The 24,054-nt window shown below is 32.4% G+C and overlaps 1 protein-coding gene across 1 annotated transcript in view; it reads right to left on the bottom strand.

Annotated features, from left to right (window-relative positions):
• Window positions 1-22,906, bottom strand: part of LOC142231186 (uncharacterized) — a 147,868-nt gene extending 124,962 nt beyond the window's left edge. Inside the window, 6 exon segments of the mRNA XM_075301805.1 lie at window positions 7,228-11,162; window positions 11,265-11,999; window positions 12,123-12,251; window positions 12,372-13,577; window positions 20,956-22,278; window positions 22,351-22,906. Of these exon segments, the coding sequence (XP_075157920.1) occupies window positions 7,228-11,162; window positions 11,265-11,999; window positions 12,123-12,251; window positions 12,372-13,577; window positions 20,956-22,278; window positions 22,351-22,906 (7,884 nt within the window).
• Window positions 22,907-24,054: the final 1,148 nt, after the last annotated feature.

Here is a 24,054-nt window from a genome sequence, read left to right as displayed (position 1 = left end):
AATGTTATTTCTACACAAAATTTTGCCAAAATTTTATTTCTATAGAACATTTTTTCAAAATTTTATTTCTATAGAACATTTTGTCAAAATTTTATTTTTATAGAAAAGTTTGTCCAAATTTTATTTCTTATTTCTATAGAGAATTTTGTCATTTCTATAGAAAATTTTATTTCTATAGAAAATTTCGTCAAAATTTTATTTCTATAGAAAATTTTGTCAAAATTTTATTTCCATAGAACATTTTGTCAAAACTTTATTTCTATAGAACATTTTGTCAAAATTTTATTTTTATAGAAAAGTTTGTCAAAATTTTATTTCTATAGAAAATTTTGTCAAAATTGTATTTCTATAAAAAATTGTGTCAAAATTTTATTTCTATAGAAAATGTTGTCAAAATTTTATTTTCATAGTAAATTTTCTCAAAATCTATAGAGAATTTTGTCATTTCTATAGAAAATTTAATTTCTATAGAATATTTTGTCAAAATTTTATTTCTATAGAAAATTTTGTTGAAATTTTATTTTTATAGTAAATTTTGTCAAAATTGTATTTCGATAGTAAATTTTGTCAAAATTTTATTTTATAGAAAATTTTGTTAAAATTTTATTTTTATGGAAAATTTTGACAAAATTTTATTTCTATAGAAATTTTTGTCAAAATTTTATTTCTATAGAAAATTTTGTAAAAATTTTATTTTGATAGAAAATTTTGTCAAAATTTTATTTTTATAGAAAATTTTGACAAAATTTTATTTTTATAGAAAATTTTGACAAAATTTTATTTCTATAGAAAATTTTGTCAAAATTTTATTTCTATAGAAAATTTTGTCAAAATTGTATTTCTATAGAAAATTTTGTCAAAATTTTATTTCTATAGAAAATTTTGTCAACATTTTATTTTTGTAGAAAATTTTGTCAAAAATTTATTTCTATAGAAAATTTTGTCAAAAATTTGTTTCTATGGAAAAATTTGTCAAAATTTTGTTTCGGTTTACTTCGGGAGATCGGTTTATATGGAGGCTATAGCAAAAACTGTATCGACATTGCCCATCTTCGAATTTGGCCTGCTTTCAGAAACAAACGAATCTACACTCAAAAAATGTGAACCCTATATTTCGCTAAAGCCGATTGAATTCTCTTTCAGTTCGTGGATATATTAAGTTTTAAGAAAATTTCCATAACTTTAATCATTTTTTGCGTACGTTAGTTAAATAAACTAAAACCAGAAACAAATTATACACAAATGAAGTACAAATATTTACTAAATTCGTGCCTCCCACAAAACAATTCAGGATATCATAAAATTTGTAAATGTTAGTAATAATGTACCCATCGTGAACTACGTATGGCACTAAAAACATTTTTGCAATTTTGAACACGAAGTTTTTCCTAGAAACTACGAAATTTTCTTCAATAAGTTGAAAATAATAATTTGGTCTAAAAACTTTTTCTTGAAATTGTTGAAATTTATTTACCTATTTTTATGAAATCCGAGTGACATCTTCGTTTCTAATACAGTTTAGTTAGAATTTTCTAAAATTTATCTAAATTTTCTAAAATTAACTAAAATTTTCTTTCAGGGTGGGTTCACTGGTTTTGCAGTGTATGGCAAATTTACTATGAAACAATGTGATTGGTAGCACTTGAGATAGACAACTCCAGCGATATCTATTGACAAAATACAAAAATAATTTTTCCGACTACCCAATATTTTATTAAATCTCAAGCTAAAATTATTATTTCGTTACACCCTCATATCGCAATATAATTGCATAGCCACTAATAGAATTTGTCCCCAAAAATATACTTCATAGCCCATTATTATGGAGATATCATCTTATTTTCTGTCTGTCGCTATGACTACAGAGCCTTTGACATGCCATAAGCCAGAGGATAAAAGGACCAAAGTGATAGAATGGACGGACTGACTGTTGCTGTTATCTTCTAAAAATATTAAACAAATCAAAAGCATTCATCTATTAAATTATATTTGCAAGCAGTACTAAATAATAGAGACCCGATACGTATCTTCTACTCTTAGCTTCCAATTTCAAAGATATTCTGATGAATTTTAATGTTTGTGAAATATATAATTGCTTCTTTGCGATATTTACTTATGTGTGTGTGGACACATGTAGGTATTTATGTGTGCTGAATATGAAGCAAATATCCTTAGGGAAAGATTTATTTTAAATAGAAAATATTTGAAATATTTTGTTTTTTTTCTCATCTTTTTCTTCTCTTTCTATTGTTTAGAACAAGAGTCCATTATCATCATAGACATACACTCATAGAAAAAATCATGCACGGCGTGCTCATTTCAAAACGATTCGTTCATGAAAGTGAATCAACACACATGTGGTTTCAATCTAACAACGATAAAATGACACCATGCGATGTCAAAACAACAACCAGCGTTCATGATCTGGAAACGTTATGGTTACGAATTTATAAACAAAATTTTTAAAATATTTCCGCTAGCGTGACTCGAACCTGTGTTTTCTGCACCATACGCGTTAACAGTCGCCTTAGCACATTGCACCACCGAGGGAGTTGTCATAATAACGTCTAACAATTATTTTAAGACTTTTCATGGCCAAAGAAAAACGAATGCCGTTCATGAAATCGTGAACGCCCGTGGACGAAATTGTGAACATTCCGTTTTGATTTTTTGTGAACGTTTCCGTTTCATTTTGTCACCGTCCGTTCACAACTATGGAACGTAATTTTTTCTATTAGTGTACTCGTTAATAAGGAATATCAAGAGGCAACATGAAAATTTATTTTAATGGGATAAGTTTTTATATGGTAGAATTTTTGATGTTTTGGTAGATTTTACAAAACATTCCCCTCCAATTATGAGTTACTTCATTTTTAACATTACTAAAATTTTGACGAAATTTTATTTCTATAGCAAATGTTGTCAACATACAATTTTGACAAAATTTTCTATGGAATAAAATTTAGGAATTTTCAATGGAAATAAAATTTTGACAAAATTTTCTATAGAAATAAAATTTTGACAAAATTTTCTAGGGAAATAAAATTCAGGAATTTTCAATGGAAATAAAATTTTGAGAAAATTTTCTATAGAAATAAAATTTTGACAAAACTTTCTATAGAAATAAAATTTTGAGAAAATTTTCTACAGAAATAAAATTTGGCAAAATTTTCTATAGAAATAAAATTTTGAGAAAATTTTCAATGGAAATAAAATTTTGAAATAATATAATACATAGAAATAAAATTTTCACAAAATTTTCTATATAAACAAAAGTTTTTATAGGACTAAAATTTTGACAAAATTTTCTATGAAAATTTTTTTTTTTTTTAAATTTTCTATTGAAATAAAATTTTGACAAATTTTCTATAGAAATAAAATGTTGGCCAAATTTTCTATAGAAATAAAATTTTGACAAAATTTCTATAGAAATAAAATTTAGGAATTTTCAATGAAAATACAATTTTGGCAAAATTTTCTATTGAGAAAATTTTCTATAGAATTAATATATTCACAAAATTTTTTATAGAAATAAAATTTTGACAAAATTTTCTATATAAATAAAATTTTGACAAAATTTTCTACGAAAAAAAATCTGGAAAAATTTTCTATAGAAATAAAATTTTGACCAAATTTTATATAGGAATACAATTTTGACAAAATTTTTATATAAATAAAATTTTGGCAAAATTTTCTATAGAAATAAATTGTTTACAAAATTTTCTATAGAAATAAAATTTTCACAAAATTTTCTATAGAAATAAAAGTTTTACAAAATTTTCTATAGAAACAAAATTTTCTATAGAAATAAAATTTTCACAAAATTCTATAAAAATAAAATTTTGACAAAATTTTCTATTAAAAAATTTTGACAATATTTTCTATAAAAAAAAATTTTGACAAAATTTTCTATAAAAAAATTTTGACAAAATTTTCTATAAAAATTTTTTGACACAATTTTCTATATAAACAACATTATCTATAGGAATAAAATTTTGACAAAATTTTCTGTAGAAATAAAATTTTGACAAAATTTTCTATACAAATAAAATTTTGATAAATTTTCTATAGAAATAAAATTTTAACCAAATTTTCTATAGAAATAAAATTTTGACAAAATTTCTATAGAAATAAAGTTTAGGAATTTTCACTGGAAATACAATTTTGGCAAAATTTTCTATTGAAATAAAATTTTGAGAACATTTTCTATAGAAATAATATTTTCCCAAAATGTTCTATGGAAATAAAATTTTGACAAAATTTTCTATGAAAAAAATTGGCAAAATTTTCTACGGAAATAAAATTTTGACAAAATTTTCTATAGAAAAAAATGTTGACAAAAATTTCTATGAAAAAAAATTGGCAAAATTTTCTATAGAAATAAAATTTTGACAAAATTTTATATTTGAATAAAATTTTTACAAAATTTCTATATAAATAAAATTTTGGCAAAATTTTCTATAGACATATTTTTTTACAAAATTTTCTATAGAAATAAAATTTTCACAAAATTTTTTATAGAAATCAAATCTTGACAAAATTTTCTATGGAAATAAAATTTAGGAATTTTCAATGGAAATAAAATTTTGACAAATTTTTCAATGGAAATAAAATTTTGAGAAAATTTTCTATAGAAATAAAATTTTCACAAAATTTTTTATAGAAATAAAATTTTGACAAAATATTCTATAGAAATACAATTTTGGCAAAATTTTCTATAGAAATAAAATTTTGACAAAATTTTCTATAAAAATAAAACTTTGACAAAATTTTCTATAAAAATAAAATTTTGACAAAATTTTCTATATAAACAAAATTTTCTATAGGAATAAAATTATGACAAAATTTTCTATGAAAAAAACATTTGGCAAAATTTTCTATAGAAATAAAATATTGACCAAATTTTATATATGAATAAAATTTTTACAAAGACATATTTTTTTCAAAATTTTCTATAGAAATAAAATTTTCACAAAATTTTCTATAGAAATAAAATCTTGACAAAATTTTCAATGGAAATAAAATTTTGACAAATTTTGCAATGGAAATAAAATTTTGAGAAAATTTTCTATAGAAATAAAATATTCACAAATTTTCTATAGAACTAAAATTTTGACAAAACTTTCTATAGAAATAAAATTTTCGCAAAATTGTCTATAGAAATAAAATTTTTACAAAATTTTCTATAGAAATAAAATCTTGACAAAATTTTCAATGGAAATAAAATTTTGACAAATTTTTCAATGGAAATAAAATTTTTACAAAATTTTCTATAGAAATAAAATTTTTACAAAATTTTCTATTGAAATCAAATATTGACAAAATTTTCTATAGAAATAAAATTTTTACAACATTTTCGATGAAAAAAAATTTGGCAAAATTTTCTATAGAAATAAAATGTTGACCAAATTTTATATAGGAATAAAATTTTGACAAAATTTTCTACAGAAATAAATCTTTGACAAATTTTCTATAGAAATAAAATTTTGACAAAATTTTCTATAAAAATAAAATTTCGACAAAATTTTCTATAAAAATAAAATGTTGACAAAATTTTCTATAAAACTAAAATTTTGATAAAATTTTCTATAAAACTAAAATTTTGACAAAATTTGCAATAGATATAAAATTTTGACAAAATTATTCTATAGAAATAAATTTTTGACAAAATTTTCTATAGAAATAAAATTTTGACAAATAGAAATAAAATTTTCACAAAATTTTCTATAGAAATACAATTTTCACAAAATTTTCTATAGAAATCAAATTTTGACAAAATTTTCTATGGAAATAAAATTTTGTCAAAATTTTCTATGGAAGAAAAAAAATTTGGCAAAATTTTCTATGGAAATAAAATTTTGAAAACCCCGAAACATTTCCTCAGCAATAGGGTGGGCTCTATATCTTATAAAAGCAGCGTAGTTCAAAAAGTAGACGAAAAACAGTAATAACACCCAAAAATTCAAGGCGAGATTTGATCGAAATCCAAGCCGCAGTGATTGAAAACTTCCTCGTGAGCTGCGCGTATCGTGAGAACGGACGCAATAAAATTGAGCTTGGATTAAAGCCGTAGAAGTTCCAAAAAGTGTAAGAGTTCATCCGATCCGGCTGAAATTTGGAACATGGTGTTGGTATATAGTCTCTACCAATCGTGCACAAATTGGTCCACATCGGTTCATAATTATATATAGCCCTTATATAAACCGATCCCCAGATTTGACCTCCGGAGCGTCTTGGAGGAGCAAAATTCATCCGATCCGGTTGAAATTTGGTACATTTCGCTAGTGTATGGCCAATAACAACCATGCCAAAATTGGTCCGTATCCGTCTATATTATATATATATTTAGCCCCCAAAAATTTTATATTTCTATAGAAAATTTTGTTAAACATTTATTTCTGTAGAAAATTTTGCCAAAATTTTATTTCTATAGAAAATTTTGTCAAAATTTTTATTTCTATAGAAAATTTTGTCAAAATTGTATTTCTATAAAAAATGTGTTAAGCATTTCATAGTTGGAGAGGAATATTTTGCAAAATCTTCCAAAACATCAAGAATTCTACTAATCTACCAAACAGTAAAAAATCTGCCATTTTTGGTAGACTCGTGTTCATAATTGTCTAAAGCCCCCATAAAAAGCGACCCCCATATTTCAATACTGGCTCTATAATTACAGCATAAAAGTTCATATCGTTTCGTTATCATTTCTTCCCTATATATACCGGTCAAGAACTGAATATATACGTATTTAATCGATCTTTCTTTTGTCTACTATATATCCCGCATGGACTAACTTACAATTTAGAAGATGATGTTAAGAAGTTTTAAGATACCTTGCCATCGGCCGCAACCCAAGTAATTTAATTGTGGATGATCGTCTTTAGTAGAAATTTCTACGCAATCTATGGTGGAGGGTAACATACATAAGATTCGGCCTGGCCGAACTTACGGCCATATTGCTAATATCTGTTTTAGTTCTCTAATCCCAAAATATAAAAGGCAACTCTCGTATTGCCACACTTTAATACGAACCCTACTGTTCTCTCTCTCTGTCTCGTCACGAAATAATGATCATTAGCAATTGAAAATCGAACACCTGGCAGGATCGTGACAACGATCATTTGGATTTGCCGTTCCACAAACCACAAAAAGACAATATTTCAAATAATTAAAGGTAATTACCATTCCAGAAAATAAAATAAATTCTGTTCGTTTCATTGCACATACCTGTGGTGTACGATTATTCTCGTCTGTGGTGGCCGGTGCTGTTGCCGTTGAGTAATTACATTGGCAACCCTCCTCACAACATAAACGCACCAATTCATGTTCACCGCACGTGCAGGGTTCCTCATCCTCCTCATCGTAGGCACAATCCTCACGTATTAGAATAATATAATCGGCTTCGAAAAATTCATTACGCGTTTCATCGAATACGACACGATTTTTACGAGTGGGAGGAGGACGATTTGGTTTTTTAAGTAAACCACGCAATTGACCGTTAACTTCACGCATTTTGAATGTTTTCGCACGGATATTCGTGGCACCGAATGAGCACGGGATATACGATTTGGGTGGAAGAAGAGGTGGTGGTGGGGATGGTGATAAAGAAGGTCTTAAGGAATGTGTTTCAGCAATATGAGTCGTTATCGATTGCTGATATTTCTTGCTAGCTTCGGCTTCCTCCAATTGGCAATTCAAACAATCGCATGGAGAAGAGGTAGTAGAACTTATAGATTGGTCATCACCATCATCATTTTCAGTTTCATTATTACTATGGGAAGCAACAGTTGTTGTTTGTTCCTTGGTTAGGAGCTTTAGTTTGGGTTCTTGGTTATTCCTAGTTAATTGCTGTGATTCCTGTTCCAATAGTAATTCATCATAACAATGATAGATTAATGGAGGAGAATAATATGGTTGACCACCACCACTACCTTGAAGGTGGTAGGGCAATTGTGATTGCACGTGTTCCTCTGGACTGTGACGCTGTAAAAAACTACTGAAGCGTTGTGTATCAAATTCGGCCGGACCCAAAAGATCTGTTGGACTGTTGGGATTTAAGCTACAAACCCCTGATTTTGCCGCCGCCGCTAACGCTGCTACAGATGTAGCTGTAGCAGTTGCTATTGTATTTCCGTTGCCGCGGGGTATTAAGCGACTCTCTATTTCCGGTTTCGTTGGCACAAATGCACTCTTGTATATGGGCCCCTGGGGCTTTTCCCTAAATGCTATCGCTTGCTGTTGTTTTTGATGATGCAGGTGCTGTTCCTCCTCCTGTTGTCTTACCAACTCTTTGGTATTGACAATATGTTGCAGATTAAGGTTACACCGTTTAGTGGGTGATGATGTTAGAGTCGTGCTGCTGGTGGTGGGGGAACATTTAATACTCGTTGTGGTCTCTGGTGTCTTAGTTCTACTATCAACGTTTAAGGGAAACCGTATATTTGCATTTTCATTGTCTAGCCTGCTGGGAAGAGTGCTAACAGTGCTCCCTGGTTCTGGGGGATTTTCCCTCCTCGCCAACTGCTGCAGGTGTTTATGCTGATGATGGCAATGGAGACAATGGTCTAATGGCTTTGTTGCACTTGCAGTTTCACAATTAACAGAGAAGTCAAATGTTGGCTGAGCCGTTGGCAGAGCTTCTTGTGTCTGTGGTGAGTTTTGTTGACGCAGACGCACTATCTTCGCTGTGACATATGCCTGGGGTGAGTTTGTCCTTTGCCAATCGCTGAAGTTATTATTTGTTGTATCTTGTTCTTCTTGATTATCGTTGTGCTCTTTGTTGTTTGTTTCGCCTATTGGTAATTGATGATTCTCTTTTGGCCACCTTTTCTCTACACCTTCTTTGTGATGTAGATTTTCTGGAGCTTTATCAGCCGAGATGGGGGAGATGTGAGAGTCTTGTTTTTCATATGTTGGTATCCCATACTCCACACTATTCTCCTCGACCTCCTCTAGCTTCTTCTTCTTCTCCTCTTCTTTCTTTGTTTGCTCAGTGTTTTTCTTTGGCCTGTCTAAAAACGACCTTTCTAAAGTTGTTTCACAGTCTGCCTGAAGTTTGTTAGCCTTCGTAGTAGTCGTTGGCGTTTCTGTATTTATGCTAGCATTTATAACCACAGCCGCCCCCTTTAAATCAATGGAAGGTGTTATGGGTGTTTGGACATTCACAAATGTTGTATGGAGATATTCAACCACCTCTTCTAATGACTCGTGGTGAACCTTGTCTTTGCCTTTGTTAACACAATTCAAGGATTTCGCAACCCCACAAAGCTCACTACTTCGGCTTACCTCATCCTCACTAACCACTTGTTTAGTAGTTTCACTCAATTGTTGGTATTTTAAGGGCAACGATGAGTTTTGGAGTAAACGTTGCAAACGTTGACTGGCCTCGAATTCCTCTGGATTTAAATCGTATTCATTGCCTGATGCCTGTGATGGGACAATACCAACAATGATTTTAGGTGTTTGCTTTAAGGATGTGGCCTTGGTGTTATTAACGTCCTTTGTTGTTGTTGTTGTTGCTGCTTTTGTGTGTTTTTCTGATAAGCCCTTAATACCCAGATCATTGAGGTTATGTGTCAGTTGCTTATTATCTTGCTGGAGGCAGTGTTCTTCTTGTGGCTGCCAAGGCTTATTATGATGAAGCAAAACTATTTCGTTTTCATTTACAACTTTTCTCGTGGGATTATTACAAGTGTTTGCGGTATCAAGAGATTTCGATAAATTGTTCCCAATTTCTAGTGGTTTTTTATGGGAGCAATTATTGTTTTTGAATGTTATGGTAGAGAAAGTAGTAGAGTTATTCTTATGTTCAGTGCTTTCTTCTATGTTATTTAAATTAAAATGTTCACTTTCATTGCTATTATGATTTAATTCATTATATTTGGGTATTAATTCATTTTCCAAATTACATTTCTTTCTTAGATTTTCCAAATAGTTTTCAAAATTTTCCAATGTATTATTTTCTTCTAGCGGTTGAGGAGTTTCCAACAAATTTCTTTGATATTGAAGAATTTCTGCATTTATTCCATGTATTTGATCATAAATATTATGATTTTTTACAATTGAATCACTTTGATTTCTCACAAGATTTTCATTCAGTATTTGAGAATTTGTGAGATATTCATTTGAATTTGCTTCTCTTGGTTTAGGAATATTTTCCTTAATTTCATGAACTTTTTCAATTATATCAAAATCTTTGGCTAATTTCTTTACCAAGTCTTTTGAAACGTATGTAGAAAATTCCTTAGACTTTTCAACAATATCTTCTTTGGTATTGGGAATTTTTTCAAAATTTTTATGATTTTCTATAAATTTTTTATGAAAGTTTTCACTTTGTTTATAACTATCTTCATAAGTTTTGGTTAATTGGTCATTGAATTTCTGCGAAACAAAATTATCATTTAGTTTCTCTGCGTCGGTTATTTCATGTATTTGGTCATTTAATTTATGATCTTTTTCATGGAGATCATGTATATTTTCACAATTTTTTAAAGATTTCTTGTTTATATCCTCTGCGTAATAATTATAATTTTCTTTATTTTTACTATCAATTGATGGTTCTAAATTAAGGACTATTTCATTAATTTGTTCATTTATTTCATGAACTTTTTCACATTGGTCATGAATTTTTTCACAATCTTTGGATGTTAAGTAAATCGAGTTGTTTAACGAATTGGGACTTTTACGGCCTTGTTTACTTATTTCATGATTTTTTTCTTTATGAATTTTTTCCTGATTTGCAGGATTATCTTCATAAGATTTTTTCGATGAAGGATTTTGTATATTTTCAATTAATTTATTAATTTGTTTATTTGACTTTTGAAGGTCTATTGCATTACTTGGCTGAGATTTTTCTTCACTTTTACCATTTAGTTTCAATCTTTCACAATCTTTGGTTATTGGGTTATGAATATCTTCATTTATTTTATTAAAGGGTTCATGTATTTCATGACCTTTTTCGGTTATAATAGGAATTGATTTAGAATTTTTGGCTAATTCATTTGTATTTGAATAATTATGAATTTCTTTATCATTTATTTCATGACTGCAAACATAAATTTCAGGAATTTGTTCATAATCTTTAGAGTATTCCTCGTCAATGAGTTTTATTGTATTTTGTAATTTTTTAAGATTTTCTAAATTTTCTGTTTCTTTGGTAAACTCTATGCATTTAGGAATTGCTTCATTAATTTTATGATTTTTTTCCAAATTTCCTTTAAAATCTTCTTCTATAGATTTTTTATGACCACAAGCCTTAAATTTGCCTTTGATTTCTTTTTTAATACCCACTAAAGTTTTTGGGTTGTTAAGGCTTTTGGGGTAAAATATACATTCTTTGTTGTCTTCTTCTTGTTCTAATTCGTCTTCTTCTTCTTCGCCTTTGTGATCTCTAAATATAGCATTGATTTGTAAAAATATATTCTTATTCAATACATCATCGCTATCAAGACGTTGACAGTTGTCTTGGTGGTCCTTCGTTTGATGGTAAGAACAAAAATTTTGGGATAGGTATAGCAATGATGTTGGATGTGGTGGAGGAGGCAATAAGGGAGGCTGTTCTTCGTCGTCGTTGTCGTCGTCTTCTTCTTCCCGCTCTCTGGAGGATTTCAAAGAAATTCCATATGTTCTATTCAAGTCACATTTATCATTATCTAGCTCTTCATCAATATTTGTTGGATTATTGCTGGTGGTGTTTTTGTTGTTGTTGTTGCAGCAATGTCTGTTAAATGTGTACCCTGTTTTTGTTGATTGTCCTTTCGTTTCATTTGCTCTTTCGTAAACGACGCCAACGCCAGCCTTTGCGTTTACGTCCTCGTGCTGGTTATCGTCGTTCCGTTTATAATCGTTACCTTGTTGTCGTTTTTTCGTCGTCACCTGCTGGCCTTCGTTTTTCGGCCATACATTATTTTCAACATTCACACAAAATCCTTCTGCTGTTGCTGTTGGGGTCTCTGCTACTGCGCCTACTCCTTCGGCTGGTGGTGTTGTTGTTGTTGTTGCTGTTTTTGCTATTTCAAATATATTTTTGTTGGTATAGATTTTTTCTTGATTCTTTGGCAATGGAAAAATTTCACAATTTTCTCTATCAGAATAGGAAAATTTTCGAAATTTATCTCCAACACATTGAGAAATTGCCAAAGAACTTGGCGAACAGGGATCAAATCCTTGAGAATTTGTTGATAAACTCAAACATATAGATTCCTTGAATTCTGTATCTCTTTTCACTAAAACCACCTCAGCTTCTTTGTTGTCTGTCGGAAATTTTTTATCAATATTTTCATTAAATTCTTGAGATTTTAAAAGAAATTCTTTTTCAAGGACTTTTGTATTAGTTGTTGATTTTTTGTTGTCGTTACAAAAATTTCTTATACACTTATCACTTGCAATTTGTAGTATATCATTACATAAAGGATTTTTTAGACTTGCATATCCTTTTTCTTCTTCACCATTCACACAGACATTAACACTAACATTTTCATCATTTGGAATCACTGGATTTTTTATTAAACATTCACTCTGCTCTTTAGTTTCACTTTCCAATGGCTGTAAGTGGAAAATTTTATCCTTCTTTGAAGTTATGAATTTAGGAAATTTTTGCAAATTTTCATTTTGTTTAGTTGCAATTGTGTATGTATCATCGACGGAGACGATGACTTTGTCCTCGTCTGATGATGGTTTCAGACATTTTGCAAATTCCCCAAACGTATACGCACTGGTGGACTGGTTGGTTTGTTTCTGTTGCTGTTGCTCTTTATTGTCATTCTCAAAGGATGTGGTGGATATGGTGAAATCTTCCTTGAGTTGTGGTGAATTTTTCTCATATGATTTTGTTGTGAGAGTAGACGCGCGGAGACAACAACTACTGTCTACGTTTAATGTTGATTTCGTTGTAAATTTATTATTCACATCCACTGGTGGTTCTGTTGTCAAAGCTTTATTTTGACATGTCTCAATGGCTGCCTCCATATTGGCCTCCATAGCGCATGTCTCCGCTCTGCTCTCTTCGCCTCTATTTCTCTCTGTTTTCATAAACGCATAAAAATCAACGTCACCACCTCGGCCTCGGTTAACGTCTGCGTTTATCACCTCTTCTGTCGTTAATGTCGTCGCTGACGTTTTTGGCTGGCCATTATCACCATCACCACCTCGACAAACATTTGTGCACGTAACTGGTGTTTTTGTTTCATTCACCTTCTCCTTCGTATCTGACGTCGCCATTGTTAAAACCCCCCTGATAGTCGACAACATTTCTACTCTATCATTATTTTCGCATTCAATTGTGATTGTATCCCCATGGACTACAATTGACTTTTGTTGCAAATCATCATCATCATCAACAGCAGCAGCAATTCTTATAGATTCTGCTGGTATCTCTTTGCTCTCCAATAGATTTTGTTCTTCCAGGGTCTCATTTAAATCACAATAGATTGTTACATTATCGAAATTGTATTGTGTTAGGTTAGGAGATTTAGAGATTTGCTGATGCTGATTCTTCTCATCACTTGTGGCTTCAAAATTAATTTCCAAAAAATCTGATTTGAGCTCAGTGGTGGTGGTTGGGTTAGTGATAGTCATTTCTGAAAGAGTAATGGAAAAACAAAATTAAAATCTACAAGATAACTATTAAGTAAATCGACTTAAAAATATACTTTTCGAAGAGTTGCTTAAGATATAATGCAACTCTTAGAAATCGGTAGACTAAGGTAAGGTTCTTGTTGTAGTGGCAGTCCGTTAGATTATTAAGTCCATTGTGACATCATAATTGGTGGTCTTCTTCTCTTAGCAATTAATGCCGTCCGATTCTACACATAAACAAGTACAATATATGGCCTTAAGATCGTCCAGTGCGAATCTTAAATACCCACATCTATGAATCAAATATAAATGTTTCCTTGGAAAACTCTTCGTCGTAGCGAGTTACTTGAAAATATATAGAATTTCAGGTGAATTTAATGACAGTTACCCTTCCAAGCAGATCAGTTAAAATCGTACCCTTCCCGAAGTTAAATTTAAAGTTTCTACATATGGAAAGTATACCATTTTTCTAGATGGAATCTTAAGCATCTATCCTAAGCGTGCAAAAAAAATCCGATGAAATAACGCCTGATCCCAGTAAAAAAGTGTCGCCAAAAAAGTATTGAAAATGCTCTTTTGGATTGAGAAGTGGTGCAAAATTGACGCAGAAGCTATGAATTTAACATGGGCTTGTCATCCAAATTTAGTGTGTTGGATGTGTGTTAAAAAATTTTACGACAGTTTGCAAAAAAAAAATTATGATTTTTAATGCATTCTAACGCTTGAAACGTCCAGCAAAAAAATGGAAATTATTCCACAAACATTTCTTTTAAAGCCCATCCCAAAATCCCCCATCGAGTTTTTTCAACTTCCGATGCAGTACTTTTGGACAAGTCCACAAACATTTCTTCTAAAGCGCATCGTGGGATCACCCAATGATTTTTTTCACTTCCGATGCCGTCCTTTTGGACAAGTGCACAAACATTTCATCTAAAGCGCGTCTTGGGATCCCCCAATGATTTTTTTCTACTTCCGATGCAGTCCTTGTGAACAAGTATTAGAAAGAACGCAATCAGGCTATTTTAAGTGCAAATTTTGGACAATTAAATTTAACAAAAAAAAAAAAATAGAAAACTAATAAAAAAAAAAATAAAAAATAGAAAATTATTAAAAAAGTAACAAAAAATAATAATAAGAAAAAATAAATTTCGTCCCCGCTGGGATTTGAACCAAATTACGAGAATTTTTAATTTTTTGTTGATTTTTAATGGAAAAGATACAAGTATATTTATACGAAAATATATGCCGCAAATAAAAAAATAAAAACGATGCATTACATAAAACAAGTATATATGGCCGTAAGTAGCAACTTCTACGAAAGACTAAAGACTTGAATATCATATACTACCACCACGTACCAAATTTCAACCAGATCGGATGAATTTTGCTCCTCCAAAAGGCACCGGAGGTCAAATCTGGGGATCGGTTTATATGGGAGCTATATATTATTATGGACTGATAGGAACCAATTCCTGCATGGTTGTTGATTACTCTATACTAACATCACGTACCAAATTTCAACCGAATGGGAAGAATTTTCAAATCTGGAGGTCAAATCGGGGGATCGGTTTATATGGGGGCTATATATAATTATGGACCGATGTGGACCAATTTTTGCATGGTTGTTAGAGACTATATACTAATACCATGTACCAAATTTCAGCCGGATTGGATGAAAATTGTTTCTCTTAGAGGCTCCGCAAGCCAAATCGGGGGATCGGTTTATATGGGGGCTATATATAATTATGGACCGATGTGAACCAATTTTTGCATGGTTGTTAGAGACCATATACTAACACAATGTACGAAATTTGCTTTTCTTAGAGGCTCCGCAAGCCAAATCGGGGGATCGGTTTATATGAGGGCTATATATAATTATGGACTGATGTGAACCAATTTTTGCATGGTTGTTAGAGACCATATATTAACACCATGTACGAAATTTCAGCCGGATCGGATGAAATTTGCTTCTCTTAGAGGCTCCGCAAGCCAAATCGGGGGATCGGTTTATATGGGGGCTATATATAATTATGGACTGATGTGAACCAATTTTTGCATGGTTGTTAGAGACCATATACTAACACCATGTACCAAATTTCAGCCGGATCGGATGAAAATTGTTTCTCTTAGAGGCTCTGCAAGCCAAATCGGGGGATCGGTTTATATGGGGGCTATATATAATTATGGACCGATGTGGACCAATTTTTGCACGGTTGTTAGAGACCATATACTAACACCATGTACCAAATTTCAACCGAATCGGATGAAAATTGTTTCTCTTAGGGGCTCTGCAAGCCAAATCAGGGGATCGGTTTATATGGGGGCTATATATAATTATGGACCGATGTGGACCAATTTTTGCATGGTTGTTAGAGACTATATACTAATACCATGTACCAAATTTCAGCCGGATTGGATGAAAATTGTTTCTCTTAGAGGCTCCGCAAGCCAAATCGGGGGATCGGTTTATATGGGGGCTATATATAATTATGGACCGATGTGAACCAATTTTTGCATGGTTGTTAGAGACCATATACTAACACAATGTACGAAATTTGCTTTTCTTAGAGGCTCCGCAAGCCAAATCGGGGGATCGGTTTATATGAGGGCTATATATAATTATGGACTGATGTGAACCAATTTTTGCATGGTTGTTAGAGACCATATATTAACACCATGTACGAAATTTCAGCCGGATCGGATGAAATTTGCTTCTCTTAGAGGCTCCGCAAGCCACATCGGGGGATCGGTTTATATGGGGGCTATATATAATTATGGACTGATGTGAACCAATTTTTGCATGGTTGTTAGAGACCATATACTAACACCATGTACCAAATTTCAGCCGGATCGGATGAAAATTGTTTCTCTTAGAGGCTCTGCAAGCCAAATCGGGGGATCGGTTTATATGGGGGCTATATATAATTATGGACCGATGTGGACCAATTTTTGCACGGTTGTTAGAGACCATATACTAACACCATGTACCAAATTTCAGCCGAATCGGATGAAAATTGTTTCTCTTAGGGGCTCTGCAAGCCAAATCAGGGGATCGGTTTATATGGGGGCTATATATAATTATGGATCGATGTGGGCCAATTTTTGCATGATTGTTAGAGACTATATACTAACACCAAATTTCAGCCGGATCGGATGAAATTTGCTTCTCTTAGAGGCTCCGCAAGCCAAATCGGGGGATCGGTTTATATGGGGGCTATAAATAATTATGGACCGATGTGAACCAATTTTTGCATGGTTGTTAGAGACCATATACAAACACCATGTACCAAATTTCAGCCGGATCGGATGAGATTTGCTTCTCTTAGAGGCCTCGCAAGCCAAATTTGGGGGATCCGTTTATATGGGAGCTATACGTAAAAGTGGACCGATATGGCCCATTTGCAATACCATCCGACCTACATCAATAACAACTACTTGTGCCAAGTTTGAAGTCGATAGCTTGTTTCGTTCGGAAGTTAGTGCGATTTCAACAGACGGACGGACGGATGGACGGACATGCTTAGATCGACTCAGAATTTCACCACGACCCAGAATATATATACTTTATGGGGTCTTAGAGCAATATTTCGATGTGTTACAAACGGAATGACAAAGTTAATATACCCCCCATCCTATGGTGGAGGGTATAAAAATAATTTATTAGAAAAATATTTGATCAAAAAATTGCCGCTGGTGAACCTGCGTTTCTTATTTTTTCGTTAATACTAATAAAGAACATCTCGAGAAGCAATTAGAATGTTATTCCTTGGTGTCGTATTACGATCATATCACAAATATTTGAATTGACCTTTCGACGCTTTATGTTCAATGGCGTTTGTGGCTGAGTATGCTATGGCGTTCTGTTATGGTGCCAGAAAACCCAGGTTCAACCCCTGGTCGGAGCAAGTATAAATTGTAAAAAAATAGATAATAGGAAAGTAATTGTGTAATAAAACATTTGGATGAAAAAAAGTGAAATTGGTTGAAAAAAAAAAAGTTTTTGTCGCTTTTTAAATTTCTTAATTCAAATTAACTTCCAGGGCACAACTTCTAAAGCAATGTAAAGGATCCAAAAAGGGAGTACTTCCGTCCTATGACAAGCCCATGTAAAATTCATTGGAGATGATCCAAGCTTTCACAACTTCCGGATAACAGATTTGGGATCCAAATTACTTTTTTGGAAGCTCTTTTTTTGCTGAGCGTTTGACCACAAATATTTTCAAAAATCCGCAATTTTTATACCCTAAAAAGAGAAGTTCTCCAATGTGGTATCACAATGGACTGAATAGTCTAAGTGAGCCTGATACATCGGGCTGCCACCTAACCTAACCTAACCCACCCTAAACCACATAGTGGTCAGGGTAGAATAACTTTGATCGGCCAAAAAATGTGCCTACCAGAAATATTGATTTTAGACCCCATAAAATATATACCGATCGACTCAGAATTACCTCCTGAGTCTATCTAGCGCTCGGTGTCCACACGTCCGTCTGTCATGTATTTGTTGTTCACAGTATGCCGGTCGCAATTATTAACCGATTTGGATGAAATTTGGTACAGGGTGTTTTTTGGACACAAGGATGAACGCTATTGAATTTGGAAGAAATCGGATTAAATTTAAATATAGCTGCCATATATAACAGGTTGGCTTATAAGTCCCCTGTCTGACACATAGATGGCGTCGCTAGTATTAAATGCATATTATTTTTATATAATACCAACCTTCAAATGATTCGTATCAAAATTTGACGTCTGTAAGTCAATTAGTTTGTGAGATAGAGCGTCTTTTAGGAAGCAACTTTTGTTATTGTGAAAAAAGGAATTTCGTGTTTTGATAAAATACTGTTTTCTGAAGGGAAAAAATACGGTGGAAGCCAAAACTTGGCTTGATAATGAGTTTCCAGACTCTGCCCCAGGGAAATCGACAATAATTGATTCGTATGCAAAATTCAAGCGTGGTGAAATGAGCACGGAGGACGATGAACGCAGTGGACGCCCGAAAGAGGTGGTTACCGACGAAAACATCAAAAAAATCCACAAAATGATTTTGAATGACCGTAAAATGAAGTTGATCGAGATAGCAGAGGCCTTAAAGATATCAAAGGAACGTGTTGGTCATATCATTCATCAATATTTGGATATGCGGAAGCTCTGTGCAAAATGGGTGCCGCGCGAGCTCACATTTGACCAAAAACAACAACGTGTTGATGATTCTGTGCGGTGTTTGCAGCTGTTAACTCGTAATACACCCGAGTTTTTCCGTCGATATGTGACAATGGATGAAACATGGCTCCATCACTACACTCCTGAGTCCAATCGATAGTCGGCTGAGTGGACAGTGACCGCTGAACCGTCTCCGAAGCGTGGAAAGACTCAAAAGTTGGCTGGTAAAGTAATGGCCTCTGTTTTTTTGGGATGCGCGTGGAATAATTTTTATCGATTATCTTAAGAAGGGAAAAACCATCAACAGTGACTATTATATGGCGTTATTGGAACATTTGAAGGTCGAAATCGCGGCAAAACGGCCCCATATGAAGAAGAAAAAAGTGTTGTTCAACCAAGACAACGCACCTTGTGGCACGGTGCGTCATTGAGAACGATGGCAAAAATTCATGAATTGGGCTTCAAATTGCTTCCCCACCCACCGTATTCGCCAGATCTGGCCCCCAGCGACTTTTTCTTGTTCTCAGACCTCAAAAGGATGATCGCAGGGAATGAAGAGGTGACTGCCGAAACTGAGGCTTATTTGAGGCAAAACCGTAGGAGTACTACCAAAATGGTGTCAAAAAATTGGAAGGTCGTTATAATCGTTGTATCGTTCTTGAAGGGAACTATGTTGAATAATAAAAACGAATTTTGACAAAAAAAATGTGTTTTTCTTTGTTAGACCGGTGACTTATCAGCAAACCTGTTATATTGGGGTTACATCAAAACCTGGACCGATATAGCCTACACTGAAAAAAATATTAACCTAATATGGAAGATTATGCAACTTAAATTTTAGGACTCGAAATTTACGCAATGCTAAGGACAAAATTATTTAAAATAATGACATTTTAATTAAAAGAAAGTCTATAATCCTTCCTTCAAAAATTTTTTTCATTAAATTTAGGACACAAATCTTGAAATTTTGCGTCCCTCTGTTTAAGTTGTAGATCTTTGAAGTAAGGCAAATGTTCCTTAAAATAAAGAAAAACATTTTCAATTTAAAGAAATCGTCTTTAACTCAACTGACATATTGAATTTTTAAATTTAAGATAAAAACGCTTCAAATGTAGGCTAAGACTTATTTTATGGATTTGCATGTTTGGTTTAAAGTTTTTTTTAGCATTAAGAAAACAGTTCTTACTTTGAAGTACTTGGCATAATTTGGATTTTGAAACTGGAATTTGTTTGTACATGAATACCTTCATTAATATACCGCAAACAGGGAACAAAAATTCGATGAATGAGATCTGTATCCAATTTTAATTTTATCGATCCTAGATTTAAAGCCAGGGAGGTCCGTAAAAAAAATGTCTTTATTGGCTCGGAATCTTGGTATTGATTCCTTATCCTTAAAGGAAGGTCAAAATCTTTGAATCCAAGTAAACTTTTTTTTTGAGTGTATCTTCAAACTTGACCTGTCTGCAAACAAAAACCGAATCTGTGCCAAAGTGCAGGACGATGTGTTACAAACGGAATGACAAACTTATTATACCACCATCACCATTCTATTGTGGTGGGTATAAAAATAATGAATTTTGTTTTAATTTTTTATCAAAAATTTATTTAAACAATCAACTTTTTAATCAAACTGACAACAGTCAGTCAACTAAATGTATTAGGAAAGTGATTAAAAATAGTTACCTTTACCATTACAAAATTAATTGAGTTTTGCAATCACGTTAATTACATTTTTAATTGAATCAATTAAAAAAATTAATTGAAATTTAATAATGAAATCAATTAATTTTTTAATCAAATATTTTTTTATGCCCAATTAAAAATGTGATTAATATTATCATTTTCGTGATTGAAAACATTTCAATTAAAACATTAATTGGATCAATTAATTTCGTGATTGAATCAGAAAAAAAAATTTTTTCTGTGCACGTGGAGAGATAGTTTCTCCGTCAGCTTTATATTCGAATTGAGGTGACCTTCACTCAAGAAATACCAGCCTCTTCATTAAAATCTCCAACAATAATTATATTTATCTCGTTTTGTATTTTATAGCTTGTAAAACGATATCTTTAACTTGTAATACGATTTCTTCCCTCTACTCAAACATAATGACCTTCCACAAAACCAATATAAATTTTTTGGCTTTCTTCTATTGCTACAAAACAAATATTCTAGAAATTTGACAAAAAAAAAAAACAAACATAGACTAATTACCTTTTCTGAAATTTTTATTTACTCCAACATCTTGAATAGGTTTCATCATCATCATCATGGTATCGTCACGTGGTTGCCAACAATGTGTCTCAGAAGATGGCAACACCATAAAAGGTTCATTAATTATCTCTGAAAAATCCATTAAATCGATCGTATCACCCAGAGGCTCAGAAGACCCCAATAAAGATGGCCCATTATAGGGCTTTGCATTTTCAGACAAGACATCACCACCCTTGGTAAGCGGTAATGCATTTCCTAATGGGTCTTTGGCAATCGAATGCTCAGTGCGAGTGAGAGCTTTATTGTTAAGTTGGGGCTGAATGGTGAAACCAGAATATACTTGCTGCTTATTCCCGGCCAGAACGGATGACGATAATTCAGCCATGACAAATGATGATGATATAACTGTTGTTCTTGGAACGACGTTAAAGTTGACAGAGCTTTTCGGAGTAGCGACAGCGGCAGTAGCGTCGTCGTTGACAATAGTCTCTGTATTATTACTGCAGGTTGAAGACTCGCTACTCACTTTTAGTTCGCGTGTTGACAAAATGCACTGAACCATTGCATCAACATCACCAACAGGGAAGCCACTGATAGTTCTATTCCCGCAACTAAGGCCAGAGGCATTGGTGGTGGTTGGTAGGCCATTGTTTTCATTCCTGGCATACGAGTCGGAGTGACAATGAGCAATTCCACCACCACCAATACCATGAATGCCTCTATCCAAATTGTCGTTGCCAACAGCGGCCACAGCTTTGGAATCCCAAGCATTTCCATGACTATTACCACTATCAATATTTTGTTGATTATTGTTAGCTTTCGGGTGGTATCCATAGCTATGTAGATTTGAGGGAAATGCTTGAACCACCAGCAATTCCTTTTGCTCTTGGGCCACCATGGGAATCTGAGCCTGCATGCTTTTGCAATCATCTTGAGCTATTGCCAGACTAACACCATTATCAGTAACAAAGCCATTGCTAGCCATATTGAAAGTGGGTAAAATGTTGAGACTTTTACTAAAATTTCCATGACAATTGTCAGTGATGTCAGAGGAGGAGGGGGAGGAGATGGTGGTGGTGGTAGTGGTGTTATCATTGCATTCACTGTTCACTGGTGTGGTTCTGGATACTGCTATTGTTCCATTTTTATCGCATGCATTATTTGGCTTATTTGTTTGAGCCAAGTTTAGTTGATTATGTTGGTGTTGGAGTTTCGGTTGTTGTGGCTTTTCTGCCACATTGTTCTCGCCCTTGTTGATGTCGTTGCTGTCGTTAAGCGATTTTAATGTGGAAAAGGTATTGTTAGTGGTTGCATTGCTATCACCTAAACAATTCTCTTGGCTGATGGTAGGATTGCTCCTATTCCGCTTCCATTCCGGTGTTGCAATTCACATACATAGTGCTCCTCCTTCTCCTCCATTATCATCGGATGTTGCAGCAGATACAGTTGGCATTGCATGATGTTGTTGTTGTTGCATCTCCATTGTCTTTTGGTTGCCGGTAATTGTTGTCACATTTGTTATTGTTGCTTGGAATCGTTTATTGTTATGGGGATTTATATCCCCAACAGCCCTTGATTGTTCTTCAGCAGCAACATGAATTTCCCTCCGAATTGAAGAAGTAGGTGAAGATGGTTTCGCATTAATAACTTCAACAACTTCATCAGCCTCTTCTATGTGATGAAGACATTGTTGCTGCAATTCTTGTTGTTGCTGTTGTTGTTCTTGACCTCCTACTGGCTGTTCTTGTGGTTGTTGAGGACATTTATTTGTTGTTGTCATTTCACCATGAAGGGATGATGGTGGTAAGACAATACCTCCAACCTTATCGTCTAACAACTCAGCCTCAATGGTGGAATATGATTTCGTCTTAGTTTTATGCAAAAATTGTGATTTGCTGCTAGATGACGACAACGATGATGTGGCTAATGCTAAAGAATCCAAAATTATCATATTTGTCTGTAGATGTCGTTGTTGGTAGTCATCGTTAACGAGTTATCTTCTTTATAATCAAATAAAAGTATCTGGAAAGAGAAAAATTTTATAGAAATTTTAATATAAAGTATGTTTTTATATGTTCAAGTGTAAAAATATATTTCTTTGGTGTTAATTTGTTAAAACAATATTTTTAAGTGCAAGCATATGATGTTTATAAATTAATATACAATATTTGAGACATATATTATAATATATTACACATCCAATGATTATAAATATAATATGAGTGGTACATCCAGCATATATTCTTTTAATAATTTCGTGCAAACATATGTACGTTAAGAGATATTGATCAAAGAGAAATAGAGAGAGAGAGCGAGTAAAGAGAAAAAATAAAAATGGAAACGGAAACGGAGAGAGATTACGAATGATTGTGAAGCGATTTGATTGAGGGATTGATCACCGGCATAAGCTAAGTTATTGCAAAGCAAATTAGGTAGAATATTCATGAACTACCTTAAATATTCCAAGAGAACTGAAATCTGTTGGTATGCCTTCCCTGATAAATTCTTGTGTCCTCAAATTAAGTACACAGAAAAAAGTGAATAATTGAATCAAATACAAAAATTGTGAATTCAATTATTTTTGTATTTGATTTTCAGCTTATGACGAAAATTGTAAATCCAATTACCCAAATTGTAAGGTTGTCATAAAACTATTTTCAAATGAAGTAATATTTGCGTTGAGTATAAATGTAATTGGAATTTGTCAAAATATTCAAATGACATAGTACTCAATCCAAATACATTAGTATTTGAAGTATATAGTGTTTTCAATTACAGTCGTAATTGAACTGAGTACAATGTTTATAGAATTTTGTAACCTATACAATTACTATCGTAATTGTGTTTATTACGATGTTAATCAATACAATCTTTGTACTATATAATCCATATTAATTTAAGAAAATTATACAAATACACTCTGAAAAAAATTTTATGCATTTTATTATAAAAAAGAAATTCTGAAAATATGTATAATTGAAAATACAGCGAAGTACATGTTTGGTAGAAAAATACAGAATATTCATTATAAACGACGTATTTAACAGGCTAACTCACAAAGTTTTTGAATTATCTGTGCCACCTGCTGGAATTTCCCAA

This window comes from Haematobia irritans, chromosome 3 (genome assembly GCF_050003625.1).
Source record: "Haematobia irritans isolate KBUSLIRL chromosome 3, ASM5000362v1, whole genome shotgun sequence".
Lineage (NCBI taxonomy): Eukaryota > Metazoa > Arthropoda > Insecta > Diptera > Muscidae > Haematobia > Haematobia irritans.
Note: the sequence above shows the minus strand (reverse complement) of the source record. Positions and strands in the feature narration are given on the sequence as shown.